The sequence below is a fragment of the Sturnira hondurensis genome, unplaced genomic scaffold, assembly GCF_014824575.4.
Source record: "Sturnira hondurensis isolate 20B ecotype Veracruz unplaced genomic scaffold, ASM1482457v3 Scaffold0001221, whole genome shotgun sequence".
NCBI lineage: Eukaryota > Metazoa > Chordata > Mammalia > Chiroptera > Phyllostomidae > Sturnira > Sturnira hondurensis.
Window position 1 is genome coordinate 1014251 of NW_028073852.1, and position 14544 is coordinate 1028794.

The window sequence follows — 14544 nt, forward strand, 5'->3', positions numbered from 1 at the left end:
GCCTAGTCCAGGCTGGACATCCGTCTCTCTCAGGTGGGACCTGAGACCCAGGCCCTGGGGTCTCGGTTATTGTGGGGGGTGGGGGGGCAGGCCAGGGCCAGGCTACGTTGATCTGCTGAGACCCCTGCACCTCTGGGGCCTTCGGGGAGACCCTGTGTGACGCACACCACACACTGAGGCGCATTCAGGATTCCAGACCATGGAAAACCTGTACAATAGTTCATATATTTATTCTTAAGCAAGTTATCAATAAAAAATTTAATACTAAAATGCATTTACATAGTTTGCTGTTCATAAAACCTTTGCGTTTTTGTTTGTTTTTAGTGTTTACATTGAAAAAACCCACCCCTCTCTTAGTTTACACATTTACAACAGCCGAGCTTCTGCCGGGGTCGGGGGCGTCGCACGCACCAGACGCAGACGCAGCGGGGGCGGGGCGGAGGGTGCAGAACAGAACTTCCTGCTGGGGGTGGGGGTTGGGAGGAGGGTGCGGGTCCTGTGGTCCCACGGCCCCGCCCCGCCATCTCCCGCAAACAGCTTCGGGCTCTGACTGCCTCGCTAGGCCATCCTTGTGCCTCCTGGGGCTCCTGGCCTTGCCCCTCCGCCAGCGTCATCAGGCCTCCCCAGCCGCCAGTGCCACTGGGGCTGGCGGCCCGCCTGCCCGGCCGCCAGGAATGAAATATTGCACTCATGCGGAGGCAAGGGGGGAGCGGGGTGGGGGAGGGGAGCTGGGGGGCAGGAGAACCGCTCCAGGTCCTTGAGCTGCCTGTAGAGCTGCGGGGGGCGGAGGGAGGAAGGGCCCTCCAGGCCGCGGGAGGGTTCCTGGTCAGAAAGCAAGGGGGCCCGAGAGGGGAGGGGTGGGGTGTCGGTACCCGCGACACCCCTTGTTTCCCAGGACCTTGGGCATGTCTGTGGGTCTCGGAAGAGCTCATCCTAAGGAGTGGTGGCTCACTTGTGGGGCTTTCCTGGGGCACCTGGAGGGACACCTGGCCATCACTGCATGCTAGGATGAGGCCATCGGGCCGCAGGCCTGGCGGGCCCTGTCTGTCCCTCTTGGCCTCTGGAGAGGTGAGGAGGTGACAAGTTCTGCGGGATGCCCCCCCCACCCCCGGCACTGTGGAACCCAGGGTGCTGGGCAGAGGGGTAACAGCTCCCAAAGGTGCTGCCTGTGCTCGGTGCTGGGGTGCAGGCCGGAGGGACCGCACCCGCTGCAAGAGCCCCGCACGGAGCCATCAGCCCTGCCAGGGAGCTTTGGAGAAGGCTCAGGAACCGCCCTCTTGTTGGCCTGGCCGGTCTCCCCGGCTCTGAGCGACGGCCAGACAGAGGGAGACCAGAAATAACTCGGACTGTTCCGGAAAGGGAATCGAAGCGTCACTTTTTCACACCAACACTTTAACGTCCTCGTTCATTTCTGTTCTGTCGGAACAGAGGGAAGGTGCGCGTGGCTGCCGTGGCACTCCGGGCGGGGGTCCTGGCTTTCATTTGAGCTTCTGGAGCCCCCTCTGCCTGTGGAAGCCTCATTGCCCCCCCCCCAGCCCACCTTCTCCCCAGGAGATGGATTAAAATGAAATAAACTCGAGGGTAACTTCCACCTTCCACTGTCCCGCGAGCCTGGCGGGTGCAGTGGGGGCCCTCCCCGGTCCGTCCTCGGGCCCCGGCCCCAGCTGCCTCTGTGGTCACAGACGCCCTGTGGGAACTCAGCTAGGCTGAGGACAACAGTGCACTTTCAAAGAAAACTCCCCATAACAAAACCCTTGCACACACACACACACATACACACACGCACCACACACGCATGCACATACACCCTCGTCACACACGTGGGGAAAAGAAATCTTTTTCCACTATTTTTCCCATAAAACTTCCCCGAAGAAATACACTATTTACATAGAGAAATAAATAGACAACACACCTGATGTCTGCTCTCCCTGGTGGGGGACAGTCGGAGGTACTGGGGAAAATATGGCTTGGATTCTAATCTCTCGAGAAGCGCCGATGGGGAAGCAGAGCGCCCGGGTGGGGCCCTGTGGGCACAGCGGCCGCCGTGGTGGGACGGCGGGCAGGGCGGGGGTCCAATGCCCGGGAGCTCTCTTTCCAGGGACAATGACAAGAAGCCCAGGTCTCGCCTCAGTGGGCTTGCATATTTGCTCACTCGCTCCTCCCGCTCAGCGGGTGGGGCTGGTGCCGCCCCTCTTGCCACTCCCCACTGTGGTGCCCGGGGCGCTGCAGGCACCACCGGGCAGGTGCAGGCTCAGCACAGGATGGGCACGCCGTCGGCTGTCACCAGGCGCCCCGTGGCGGGGTCGTAGGTGCCGGCCAGGTAGTAGAGGTCCCGCCGGTCCTGGCGAGGGCGGCTCTGCGTCATGCGCTCATACTGCTCGCGGCCCACGACCTGGCACTTGTGGGAGATGGTCTGCACGTCGTTCTCGTCCTCGTGGCAGGACTGGTACAGGGCGTTCTGCGGGGCGAGGGCGGGACACGTGTGTCAGGAGCAGCCTTGGCCTGCGTGGCCTGCCCAGCCCAGGGCTTGTGGCCGGGCTGGGGGACACTGTTTCTGTGCTGTCTCCAAATGCAGGTTCTGCCCAGGGAGGCCCAAGGGGGTGCTGGGGTGTTTCTGGGGGCAGGCTGCAGGGCGGAACCTGCTGGGAGCTATGTGCAGCTGTGGGGTGCAGCCCCCACAGGTGAAACTGCCGTCTGTTCCCCGGGGAGCCGTGCGGGTGGGGCAGGGAGGGGCCCACAGTGTCGCTCCTGGGGCCTGCGCACCCTTGGGTCGTGAGGTCTCACGGTGTGGGGCGAGGGGGTGTTCACAGGTGACTGCCCCCCTGTCCTGGCTGCTGCCCACACCCTCGCCGGCCCCCAGTGCCCGTGGCCCCACCTGCCCGTCACTGTGGCGCTTCCCCAGCTTGGTCTCCTCGGGGTGGTAGAACCACTTCACCCGCACCACCATGTTGCTGCCCCACGACTCCCACAGGCTCTCGATGCGGCCGACGTAGGGCAGGTTGGGGCGGCCGGCCGAGAGGAAGACGGCGCAGTCCCCAACCCGCAGCGTCTCCTTGCCCCGGACGATGGCCTTGTAGAACAGCTTCCTGGCCTTCCCCTTCATGCCTCGCCTCTGCAGGGGAGACAACCGTGGCTGGGTGTGGTGAGGGGGCCAGGGCCTCGGGACGGGCAGTGGCGGGATGGACAGAGGAGAGAGAGTTTGGGGGACAGACGGCGTGTCTTATGTGCGGGCAAGCGGGCGTGGGCAGCTTCAAGGGTCAGGCAGGGTGGCCCAGCGGCTGGCTCCCCAGGGCAGGGCGGGGTTGGCCATGCCGGGCTCTGCCCTGCCCTCCACTGGCGCTGTGACCCAAAGGGATACCACCTCTGAGGCTGGCGGGGCCCAAACCCTGTGAGGTGTTCACGGGAGGGCAAAGCTGTGGGCCGCAACGGGCCCACCCACAGTGTGTTCGTAGAGGAGCACGTGTGTGTCTGTGCAGCAGTGTCTGTGTGGTTTGTCCACGTGGAAAGGTGCTCAGGGAAGCCCACAGAACCAAACACGGGGGGTGCGCCGGGGCGCCCCCATTTCCACAGTCAGACCGGCAGGGCCAGGGCTCTGGGGAGGGGCCACAGGGGGCGCTGGCCTCTTGGGTCCAGGTGGGCGTTTTGTCCTTCCCCTGAGGGTCCCAGTTTTTTTAGATGAACTGGCATAATGGCAACAGCCGAGAAGAGGGAGCCGTGAAGCAGGAGCACGCGCCGCCCTGCCCTCGGGGCCGCCTACCTGCGTGGGGCTCCCTGACCACTTCCAGAGCTGCCTCGCGGGCAGGAGGGCAGAGATCTTTGGCCGGTTTTCCACGGACGGCAGCCGCTGCCTCCGCGAACCCTCTTTGGCTTTGGAGAAGCTCAGGGCCTCCTTGCGCTTGAGCTTGGATTTGCCGCTGCTGGGGCCCGCGCCCCCGCCCGCCACGGCAGCCCTGGACAGAAAGCAGCGCTGGGCGTGCGGGTGTGGGCCCCCGCCCTTGGAGCGCAGGGCCTCGGGCTGGGCCAGGAGGGCGGGCACGGGGCGGGTGAGGCAGGTCTGCAGCAGCAGGGCCGGGTCCTCATCGTCCGAGCTGCAGGAGGAGCCCTCGTCGTCCGAGGAGCAGAGGCTGGAGGTGGACAGGGAGCCCGAGGACGAGGAGGTGGAAGAGCCGGAGGACGAGGAGGACACTGACAGGCGGGCGAGGAAGCGGGGGGGCACACCGGGGGCCAGCCCGGGCCCGTCCTCCTCCTCATCCGAGTAGGAGCTGTGGCAGTCGCTGTCACAGGGCAGCGGGTACTCGGCCTGGCCCGCGAACTTGCGCAACGCCAGCCCCACGGGCAGTGGGTGGACGGGTGCCCGCCCCTTCCTGTCCTTGCCCAGGAGGGCCGGGTGTGCGTAGCTGGGGCTGGGCAGGGACCGCCCCAGCTTGGGCCCCAGGTCCTTGTCACCCATGAGCAGGGCCTTGCAGTTCTTGTTCTTGGGGGAGGTCACCCCCTCGTGGTCCAGCTTGACCAGGAACTCGCCGCCCGCCCGGCGCCGCCCGCCCTTTTCCACCTCGGCCCGCTCCGCCTTCCTGGCCCGCAGCAGCTTGTGGGCACCCCCGGGCAGGCCCGGCCCAGCCCCACCCACGAAGGGCGCATAGGAGCTGGCCAGGCTGCTGAAGGAGGCGGCTCGGAGGCCGTCGCCGAACACGGGCGCTGCCACGCTGTGCACGGGGAACAGCGCCTCACGGGCTCGCAGCCTCTTGGTGCTGCCGTTGGTCTGGAAGAGGTTCTGCAGCAGGCCTGGTCCCTTGCCGCCTGCTGTCGCCGCCACGGCCTTCCGCTTGGTCTGCGCCACCGCTGACCAGCTCAGCAGTGGGCTGCCTCGGCGGCCCAGGAAGTGGTCGGAGGCCCCCGTGGGGGGCTTGGCACCTGAGGTTAGGAGCTCCACTTTGCCTGGTTGGGGGGGCAGGGAGAGATACGAAAGAGCTCCCTCCCAGCCCCCATGCCCCCAAGGAACCCCCCCCCCCGCCCAGTTCTGGCCAGTCCCCTAGTACCAGCTTTGTCTTTGCTGGTGGGCTTCCTCCCTGGGGCCTTGGAGACTTCGGAGCCTTCGTGCACCTTGGGGGACAGGCTGGGGGCAGCAGGCTCACTGGGTGGGGGGGCCTCGCAGGAAGCTTTCTTGGTCCTCCGGCAGCCACTGGGCACCAGCAGGGCCGGCGAGGGCTCTGTGCCTGCAGAGTGGACCAGCGGTCTCAGTGCTGGGTCCCGGGGTGGCTGTCCCTCCCCGGCCCCTCCTCAGGAGCCTGCTGGACACAGAGGCGGCCCAGCCCGGCACCAGCCGTGGGGCCAACCCAGGCAGGCGGGATCCCCGGCTCACACTGGATCTTAAAGTCCGGAGGCAGCAGCCTGATGTTGGAGACAGCGATGTGGCCGGTGTCCCCGTCATCAAACTCCACCAGCACGGAGTCCAGGTCCTCTTCCTCGTCGCTGGAGTTGCCTGGGGACAGGGGGGCCTGGCTGAGCACACAGCCTCAGGCTCAGGGCCCACAGGGCTCCCCCTGGTGGCCGGGGGATGATGGGATGGCAGGCGGGGGAAGCATCAGTCCACCCACCCCCACCCCGTGCTGGCACCCACAGGAACTCGGGACCAGTTTCCCCTACACATGTGTGCACATGCACACCTGCCTGGATGCCCTGCCCCCACCACCCTGCCTGTCCCCCTGAGACCCCAGGAGCCCCACACCCCCTACCTGGGGGGTCAGGACTTGCCCCAGAGGAGCTGGGCCAGGTGACCAGTCCACAACCTCTGGGACTGGGTCTCTGGCTCTCCGCCCCTGTAGGCCTCTGGACAGCCAGAGCCCTGCCCCCCGCCCCCCACGCCTCTCCCTGGTGACCAGGGAGCAGGTCCTGTTGCCCACTCCTCTGCCGCCGGGCCTGAGGGGAGGGGCTGGCTGGCTCACGGGGGGGCCCCCGTGGCCATGGCTTACCTCGGACCACGTTGCCTGGATATAGGCAGCGGGACCTCTGGCTCCAGTAGGCGCACACCCTTGTGCCGGGCGGGAGGAACCGGCTGGACTGGGGCCGGACGTCAAGGACCTGCAGGTGCAGCCAGGGCAGGGGCATGAGCAGGCTCCGAGGAAGGGCTGGGTGCAGCCAGCCAGCCCCCCAGGCGGCCGGGCGGGCGTCCCCTCACCGCCTCTTGCAGCAGCTGCTCCAGCGAGTAGATGCGCTGCCGGTTGCCTCTCTCCCCATCGATGACGATGCTGTAACTAAGGGGCCGAGAAGGGGGAGGTGTGGGAGGGGCCTGAGGTTCATGGCCTGAGACCCCAGCCGCGGTGGCCCCCACCCTGCCCGAAGCCCGGCCTCACATGTCAGGCGGCTGCAGGGTCCGGACACTCCCGGCGTACAGCAGGCTGTCCTCTTTGGGGATGAGCACGGGCAGGCCGTCCTGAAGGTCCTCCTTGTGGATGGTGCAGGAGCGTGCTGGGGGACAGGGCTGTCAGAGCCTGGCCGCCGCCGCCGCCACCGCCGCCGCCCTCCCACCGCCGCTGCCCCGCCCACACTCAACGCCCCTCCAGGCGGCTCTCACCCAGGGCAGCGCTCTGCTCGGAGCTCAGGGGACCACTAGCCTCCTCTTCCTCCTCCTCCTCCTCCTCCTCCTCAGAGAAGCTGCTGCTGTCATCAAACTCGAAGTCGTCCTCCACAGTGAAGCTCTCCAGCAGCCGGCTCACCGCCCGGCCCTTGCCCTGCGGGGCCCGAGAGGTCAGCTCCCTGGAGGGGCGGTCTGGGCACCCCCGCTGGGTGCCAGGGGCGGGGTGGGGATGCTACCTGCTTGCTGACAGCCTTGCTGGCCTTCCTGCCCGTCCCCAGGACGGTCTTGGCATTGCGGGCCGACAGGGCGATGGACAGGGTCCCGTTCTTCCGCTGCGGGGCAGTGGGAGGGGCTGTGGCAGGCTGGCACCAGCCTCCCAACCCCGGCCAGCCCACGGTGTGGCTTGGGCTGACCCGGTACAGGGCGTGGTGACAGAGATGAAGACCGAGGGCCCCGGAGGCCTCCCCCAGCCAGCACCTGCCCCACTGGCCTAAGCCCCCGGGGGGCCTGCTGATGGTGGGGGCACCTGCCATGCTCACCCGAAGTCCTGGCTGGAGCACCGTGCTCTTGCGTGTGGCCCTCTTGAGGCGCTCGCTGGCCAGCTGGCTGCCCTCCTCCCGGCAGGGCAAGGCCCGCGCAGGGCTGAAGAGGACGTCCCGGCTCGGGGTGGTCCCCGGCTCAGCTCGAAGGCTGCCTTTGGCCTTGCCCTTGGCCTTCTTCTTGCCTGGTGCTCCAGGGGGCCTGCGCCCTGGCGCCCGCTCCAGCTTGGTGCCCACCTTGGCCTTTACTGTTCGCCTCTTGATCTTGACCTCGCTCTCCGGGCTGGACAGGCGGCAGGCCCCTGTGCGTGAGAGCAGGGGCCATGGCGGGGATTCCAGCTTCTGGAGCCCCCAGCACCAGGCCACCCCAGCCCCCTCACCGCCTGGTTACCTAGCAAGCCCTGCCGCTCCTTCTTCTTCTTGGCCTTCTGGTTGGCTTCCATCTTGACCACGGAGGATGGTGAGGGCCCCAGCGCCGCCCCACCGGCCCCAGCAGGCAGCGTCAGCCCGGGCTCCGTGGGGAGCACTGCGGTCCCCACGTGGCCCTCGCAGTTGTCACTGTCATAGCCACTGCCTGGGGGGAGGTGGGGGTCAAGATCAGGGGTGTCCCAGCAGCACCGTTTTGGGGCAGGGTCCGGGAAGCAGACCATTTGTGAGTGTGGATAAACTGGGGGCGCTGTGAGTGGAGCCCCGTCACTGCTGTGCCGGCGGCTGCTCTGGGGGGTAGGCATCTGAGCCACACGTCCAGGTGAGGGTGGTGGACAGGGACGGGAAAGGGTGACATCTCTCTGACCCTCGCTTCCCGGCCTGCTTTCCTCTCTGATACCTGGGCTGTGGGGCTCAGGTCTTGCACGCTGGGCCCTCCCTCCCCCCGCCCGGGGCAGCCCTGCCCCTTTCTGTTATTCTGCAGGTCGCCCTCCCCTTCAGCTCCCCTCCCTTTGTCCCTGTCCCCCCCCCCCCCCCGGGGGCAGGCCTGGCTGCTGGGGAGGAAGTGTCGGTTTTTCTAGGCCCTGTTTCTGGACCTGTTTGCTGGGGCCCAGATAACCCTGCTGGTCAGCCTGGCCGGACACGGCAGGGAGAGAGGCCGGAGACCGGAGGAGAGCTATTTTTAGCCCTTTTCCAGGATGTCCTCTTCCTCCCCTGTCTGGGTGGGGGTGGGGCCGGAGAGCTGTTGGCTCTGCCCTGGGGATGGGCCTCCTTCCGCACCTAGAGGGCCCAGCCGCCGAGGGGCCGCAGCCCAGGGGTCCTGGTGGCCCAGCAGACCCACTTGCCTGGCTCCGTGGCCTTGGCTGCGGCCACCTCGGCCGAGAACTTGGGCGTCAGCTCCCTGCCACCGCCGCTGTCACCCTCAGGCTGCAGGTGCCTGGCTGCCGCAGACACCTTGGCGTTCTCAGCTCGGGACAGCTTCTTCCGGACGCGCCCCCCCGGGAAGGGGCCGAGGCCAGCAGGCAGTCCCTTGCTCTTGACCTTTGGCTTCAACTGGGCAACCCTGTGGGCCACTGAGGACGCCAGCTCTCCCTGACCGCGGTTCTTCTTGCAGCGGACCTTCTCCTGAGAAAGGCAGGCGGCAGCTCTGTGCACTGGCCCCGCCGACGCTCTCCGCACGTCCCCTGGCCCTGCCCTCCTGAAGGACCAAGGGGGCACCCGGCCTGTCCCATCCCCAACGCCACTGCTGCCCACCCGGCTTGGGCTGGGGGGAGGGGCACCGAAGGCCCAGGGGTCTGCGAGTGTCCTGGGCGGAGGGATGGGACTCCTGCTCTGGGGGAGTGGGCAACCTGAGAAAATGCCCAGAAGCACCTCTCACCCTCGCTTCCTGGTGCCCTGGAAGAGGGGTGGGGCGGGACTGTGGCCTCCCCAGTGCATGCCCCCCTCCCCCGTGTGTGTGCCTGATTCTGTAGCCCTGGGGGCTCTCACTCCCAGAAAGCACCCACGACACTCCTGGGCTCCTCTCCCGCCGGTGTGAGCTGGCCGTGGGGTGGGTGGGCGTCACGGCCCACAGCCAGCTAGAGCCGCCCCGAGAGTTCAGAGACTGCCTCTGCTGTGAGGGGCCTGACACTGGCTAGAATGCGAGGCGTTTGCTCGAGCACCAGGTCCCAGCTGTGCGTTGGCCGGGGGCCCGTTTGTCACCTGCTGCCCGACATCCCACCCCCTGAGCCCCAGGTGTGGCCGGGGGAACTCACCGCAGAGCCGGCCTGCAGGCCCATGTAGATGCCCTTCTCCAGGCGGTTCCGCTTGTTCACGGGTTCCTGGCTGTCCCGCAGCTCGGCACACAGCAGGCTCAGACTGGGCCGTGCCGCCCTGGGGATGGGGGAGGGGCAGGTGGGCTCGGGCCAGATGTAGGCACACTGGGGCACCCATCAAAGGGCGCAGCCCTCTGGCCCCTGTGAGGGGCCCAATTCTTTCCCAGCCAAGGCTCCTCCCTCAGGGCACAGGCTACCGCAGGGGGGCTGAGCCTGAGCTGAGTGCCCCCCACACCTGCCTCCCTGCCTGTCCCCTCTGCCCGCTGACTGGGCGGGCGGCCTGGTGCCCAGAAGCCAGGCTCCGTGGGCAGCAGGGCCACAGTGTGAGCGGGACCGTGGCCTTGGTCTTTCCACTGGGAAACGGGGACCGTGACGACTGTGCCTCTCAGCAAGGCTGAGGCCCGAGGTGAGTGCAAAGTCCAGCTGCCAGGCCCAGAGGCGTCAGGTGTGGCTCTGAGAGCGGGGTGCACCTCAGCTGCGTGAAGGAGGGCCGCCATCAGGGAGACCTACACCCGGGCTTTGCCTCCCGGCCCTCAGGGCCCCCTGCTGCTGGTCTCCAGTCCCCTGAGAGCTGCATCCTTCGCCCTCAGTTCTGGCTCTTGAGGGAGAGGGCCCTGCACCTTGCCACCTGTCTCCCAGACGGGGCCTGGGACGTTCGGACGCCAAGCCTCAGTCTCCCTGAACCCCACACGTATGAGGCTGGCAGTGGCTGCCGTCCTTTCCCAGACGGGGGTGGGGGCTCAGCCACTCACTGCCCCTCCCCCACCCATATGGTGGTAACTGAAATAAGTCAGAGATGGGGGCTGAGGGTCCTGGCGGGCCCTGGCCTTGTGTGGTTGCACTCTGCCTTTACCCTTCTGCCCAGACAGTAGGCCAGGCGAGAGGCCGGCCTGTAGCCTCACTCGGCCCCGGGACCCCAACGGTCCCACTTCCTGCCTGGGCCCAAGTGCCTATGCCTTGGCAGAGCCCACAGTGGGGTGGACAGTGGGTGGGAGGAAGCCCCGGCACTGGGGAAGGCAGGGTCCTAGGCCTGGCTGCCTTCCCTCCCCTGTGGCTGCTGCCTCCCCACCGGGCTCAGGGGAGAAGGTGGCACAGTGCGAGCTCTGGGCCGCCCTGCGGGGCTGGGAGCTCTGTGCCAGGCTGTTCAAGTGCTGTGCGGGGCGGCCTCCCCAGGACCCCCCAACAGGGCTCCGGGCCAGCAGCCCCAACAGGACTGGCTGGCCCCCAAAGAAGACCCCCGAGCCCCCTGCAGGGTGACACCTGGGCAGGGTGGAGGAGGGCGGGCTTGGGAGGCCCCCAGCCATATGGCGCCCCTCCCACCGGCAGCCGCCAAGGACTCCCCCTCCCCGTAACCTTCTCTGCATTTGCTAATGTTTTGTGACATAAAGCCCCGAGATTAATTTTTTGCCTCTGTCTTAATTGAAGGAACCATTTAGTGCCGATTTAACTATTATTACCAAATCATGAGGATTGATGCAGCGTGCGCACGTCTGCGCCAATCGCGTTTGGAGGAGCTCGGAGGATTTATGCAAATGGGCCTGCCGGGAGAGGCAATTTGTAGCCGAGAAGGACAATTATCCCAGGCCGGGGAGTGCGGCAACGATCGCGCCGCGCGGGTAATGGATAATAACATCGCGTGGCAGCCGTGAGCAGTGCCGCAGCGTGACCGACGACTTTGTACCGTGCAGATAAAGAGGCTTTTACGCAAGGCCTCCTGGCACGCGGGGGGTGGCCGGGCAGGGGCGCAGGCAGGCACCGCTGTGGCCAGGTGCGTGCAGCCGGCGTGGCCGCGCTCCAGGCCCACCGTGGCTCCAAGAGGACAAGAGCTCAGGGCGGGCCAAGGGTGGGCAGACGGAGGGTACTCTGTGCCGGGCTCTGTCCACTGCACATGTGTGGCCCAGAATTCGGGGCGGGGGGCTGGGCTGGGGAGGCGGAGCTGTGGAGGGGAGCCCGCAGCCCCCGGACTCCACCAGGTGCCCACTGGCCCGAGGTGCCCCGATCACCCAGGACTCACTTGACTTTCTTGACATCGCCCCCAGGACGCAGCGCAGGCAGCAGGCTGGAGAATTTTCGCTTCCTCGGGCGGCCAGGCCCTCGCCTCGCTGGGCTCCGAGAGCTCTCGTCTCTCCTGGTGGCCACAGGAGGGGTGGTCAGGGGCTCCAGCCACACTGGCTCCCCGATGGGGTCGGGCAGTCGGGGCGCTGGCCTTCCTAAGACTTGGCCCTGGGAGCCCAGCCCTCCCGTGGAGGGCATGGCTGGGCCAGTGTCCCTGAGGTCTCCACCCCCCCCGTCCCAGAATCCTGCACACACCTGGTGACGTCCACCCCTGGGACAACGACGTCCACAAACCCCCCCTCTGCTGGGCACTCTCCTGCCAGGAACTGCCCCCACCCCCACCCCCGCCCCTACCCCAGTTGGTTCCTGTGCTGGGGGAATGGCTCCCAGATCCCAGCTTCCTGCCCAGCTCAGTTCAGCACGCCTGGGTTGTCCCCTGACCACGGGGCAGCGGCCTGGGGCTGGGTGACACGTATCCAGGCCCCTTGGGATCCAGGCTGCCCCACCCCCGGCCTGGGCCGTACTCGGGGTCGTGCCGGCGCTGCAGACGGGCCAGCTCCCGCTGCTTCTCCTTGTACCGCCTCTGCAGCTCGGCCAGCCGCACACGCATCTCCACCTCCTCTGTGTCGAGCCGGTCGATGGCAGCCTTCAGTGGGCACACCTACGGGGCAGCGGCAGGGGCTGTGAGCTGCCAGGGCCCCATGTGAGGCAGGTGGGTGGCCAGGCCAGACGCTCAGCGGTCCCCTGGGGTCAGGGTGGTGGGCAGTGGGGTGGCCAGGGCCCTCCACTCACAGGCTTGCTCTTAGGGGTCCAGGTGTCCTTGCGTTGGAGGATCTGCATCCGGGGGGTGAGTGTGGGGGCCCCGCAGGGGCCGGTCGCAGGGGGCAGGGCCGAGGAGGCGGGGCCGTCCAGGCCGGCGGCCTCCACCAGGGACCAGGCCGAGGCCAGCGTGGCCAGGAGCTGCAGGTTGAAGGTCAGCACGTCCTCCTCCCCTGTGGGGAACACGAGGGTGAGCGTGGGGGTGTGGAGGTGGGCCTACACCACCCTTCCAAGAGGCTCTGGGCGGCTTGCACGGCCCAGATGCCCCAAGGCTGCCTGGCCCCCAAGGGGCAAGGGCCCGGAGCAGCGGGGTACGCACCCAGCACCCACCTCGGTGGGACGGAGAGTGTGGGGGCAACATCCCCTGTGGCTACCTCTAGTCGGGCCCATTGGGATGGTACAAGGCAGGGCCCAGACCCGTGCCTGTCACACTTCGAAGAGAAGATGCCTGTGCCTTTGCGCCTGCTCCCAGAATTATTAAAACCTGGGGTGTCAGAGACGGGCAGCCTCCCGCAGGGTCAGTGCCCAGCCAGTGTCACTCGGGGGAGAGGCCAGAGTGGACATGCAGGACCCTCGGCAAGCACAGGAGGGGCCGGAGGCAGAGATGAGGGTGGGCACACAGGTGGGCGGCCCCCAGGAGGAGCTGCAGCCCGGGAGGGGCTGGGGGCTTAGGCGGAGGTCTAGGCAGGAGAACACACAGCCAGCTCCGCCCACCGGCAGAGCCTGGGAACAGCGACACCCCCCAACAATGGGCACACCTAACACCCCAAACTTGGCTTCTAGTCCCATCCTCCGAGGAGAGGCCCTGGGCTCCCTGGAGAAGGGCTGACTCGGTGGCAGTGTGGGCCAGGGACACCGGACGTGTGGAGAACGGTGGGGACACACACAGGCCGGCCACAGGGCCGAACTGGGGCAGTTTGCTTGTGAAATTAAAGAGTGACAGACAGATGGCCACTGGTGGAGGAGGACAGGAACCGGGAGTCACACCGACCCGGGCAGAGGAGTGGAACGCCCGCAGGGGAGCAGGCTGCCCCGCCTCTCCCAGTGGCCTCCCAGGAGGCGCCTGCTCACTCCGAGGGAAGCGCCTGGCCACCGCTGCGGCGGCACCAGGACAGTGACCCACCCTGGTGTTCCAGCAATGGAACCAGCTGGAAGCTCACACCTCTGGACACCTGCTTCGGGCGAGGCCATGAGAGACCCTCTGCCCAGAGATGACGGCTGGATCCACGGTGCCCGGGAATGGGGTGCTGGGGGACACTGCCCCACCCCCAGCAGCCAGGCAGCAATCTCTGCTAGCCAAGTTTTAGCTAAAAGTTCTGCAGGGTCCCCCTGTCTCCTGGGGAGCCCCTCTGCTCCCCTCCCCCCACTCAGTCTTCCCTGAGGCCCCCCTCCTCACACTAAGCCTGCTGACACCCCACAGTTCCTTGGGTGAACCTCGGGGAGAGGGGTCCTCTATGGGCTCCAAACAACACCTTGACAGGTGTGCCCTGAGCCTGGGGTGGGGGCCTTCACCCCCTGTCCCTGGAGGGCCCTGGCAGGCTTCAGGTTCTGCAGACTCAGGCAATGGCGAAAGCCGGTGGTGGCTGGCAGGGCAGGGAAAACGGGGGGCTTGGCATGCTGGGAGGGGAGGTGGGCAGGGCAGTCTGAAGGGGGCACTGGGCTCCCTGGACTTGGGCCCAGGAAGGGGCACCTGCAGCCCGAGGCCTGCTGGGATGGGGGGGATGGGGACAGTGAGGGACGGACCAGGCCTGGCCCTGGGGCAGACAGTCTGTGGGCCACCTCACCTCTGCAGACCTGGTGCCTCCTCACCCCCACTTCGTAGGCCCCCCACCTGGCCTGTCACTCAGTGCTTTGTCCAGCCGAGGGGGACTTCAAGGGTCTCCTCTGAAGGGGAGGAGGGGCAGGAGGTCCCACTGTCCCCCTGGGATCCTCAGGCCTTTGTCTCCACTCACCCTCCCCCGTCTTCTCCTACTTTCTCTCTGTGAGTCCTGCCAGAGGGTTAATTTCAGCCAAGTGGTCACTGCGCATGCCGGGAACAGCCATGGAGCTCAGGCCACTTAACTGGGACCGAGGGAGGGTGGGCGCACGGGGAGGGGGTGGTCCCGGAGGGGAAAATGGGCAGAGACCCAGCCCTGGCCGTTGCAGTGCCCACCCTGGGACACATGGTCTCCACATGAGTGCTTATTCAGGGGTCGGGTGCTGGTCGGGCAGGTGTCCACACCCACTGACTGCACTGACCAGTGGCCTCCCACCCTCAGGCCAGCCACGCTCACCCTGGGGCCTGGGCCCTGCCCAGGGCTCTCGGCCTTCCCCTATA

At 67.0% G+C, this 14544-nt stretch overlaps 1 protein-coding gene across 2 annotated transcripts in view; it reads right to left on the reverse strand.

Moving 5' to 3' along the window:
* Positions 1-1853: 1853 nt before the first annotated feature.
* Positions 1854-14544, reverse strand: part of BAHCC1 (BAH domain and coiled-coil containing 1) — a 54385-nt gene continuing 41694 nt past the window's right edge. For both annotated transcript variants that reach the window (XM_037068302.1, XM_037068311.1), the window contains exons 12-28: positions 12201-12400; positions 11933-12069; positions 11368-11481; positions 9294-9411; positions 8385-8664; positions 7505-7687; positions 7114-7415; positions 6811-6906; positions 6572-6728; positions 6351-6465; positions 6176-6251; positions 5970-6078; positions 5360-5479; positions 5037-5213; positions 3758-4935; positions 2876-3112; positions 1854-2458 (exon numbers count right to left, since the gene is read on the reverse strand). In XM_037068302.1, the coding sequence (XP_036924197.1) occupies positions 2252-2458; positions 2876-3112; positions 3758-4935; positions 5037-5213; positions 5360-5479; positions 5970-6078; positions 6176-6251; positions 6351-6465; positions 6572-6728; positions 6811-6906; positions 7114-7415; positions 7505-7687; positions 8385-8664; positions 9294-9411; positions 11368-11481; positions 11933-12069; positions 12201-12400 (3806 nt within the window). In that variant the 3' untranslated portion in view covers positions 1854-2251. The remainder of the gene's footprint in view (positions 2459-2875; positions 3113-3757; positions 4936-5036; positions 5214-5359; positions 5480-5969; positions 6079-6175; positions 6252-6350; positions 6466-6571; positions 6729-6810; positions 6907-7113; positions 7416-7504; positions 7688-8384; positions 8665-9293; positions 9412-11367; positions 11482-11932; positions 12070-12200; positions 12401-14544) is intronic.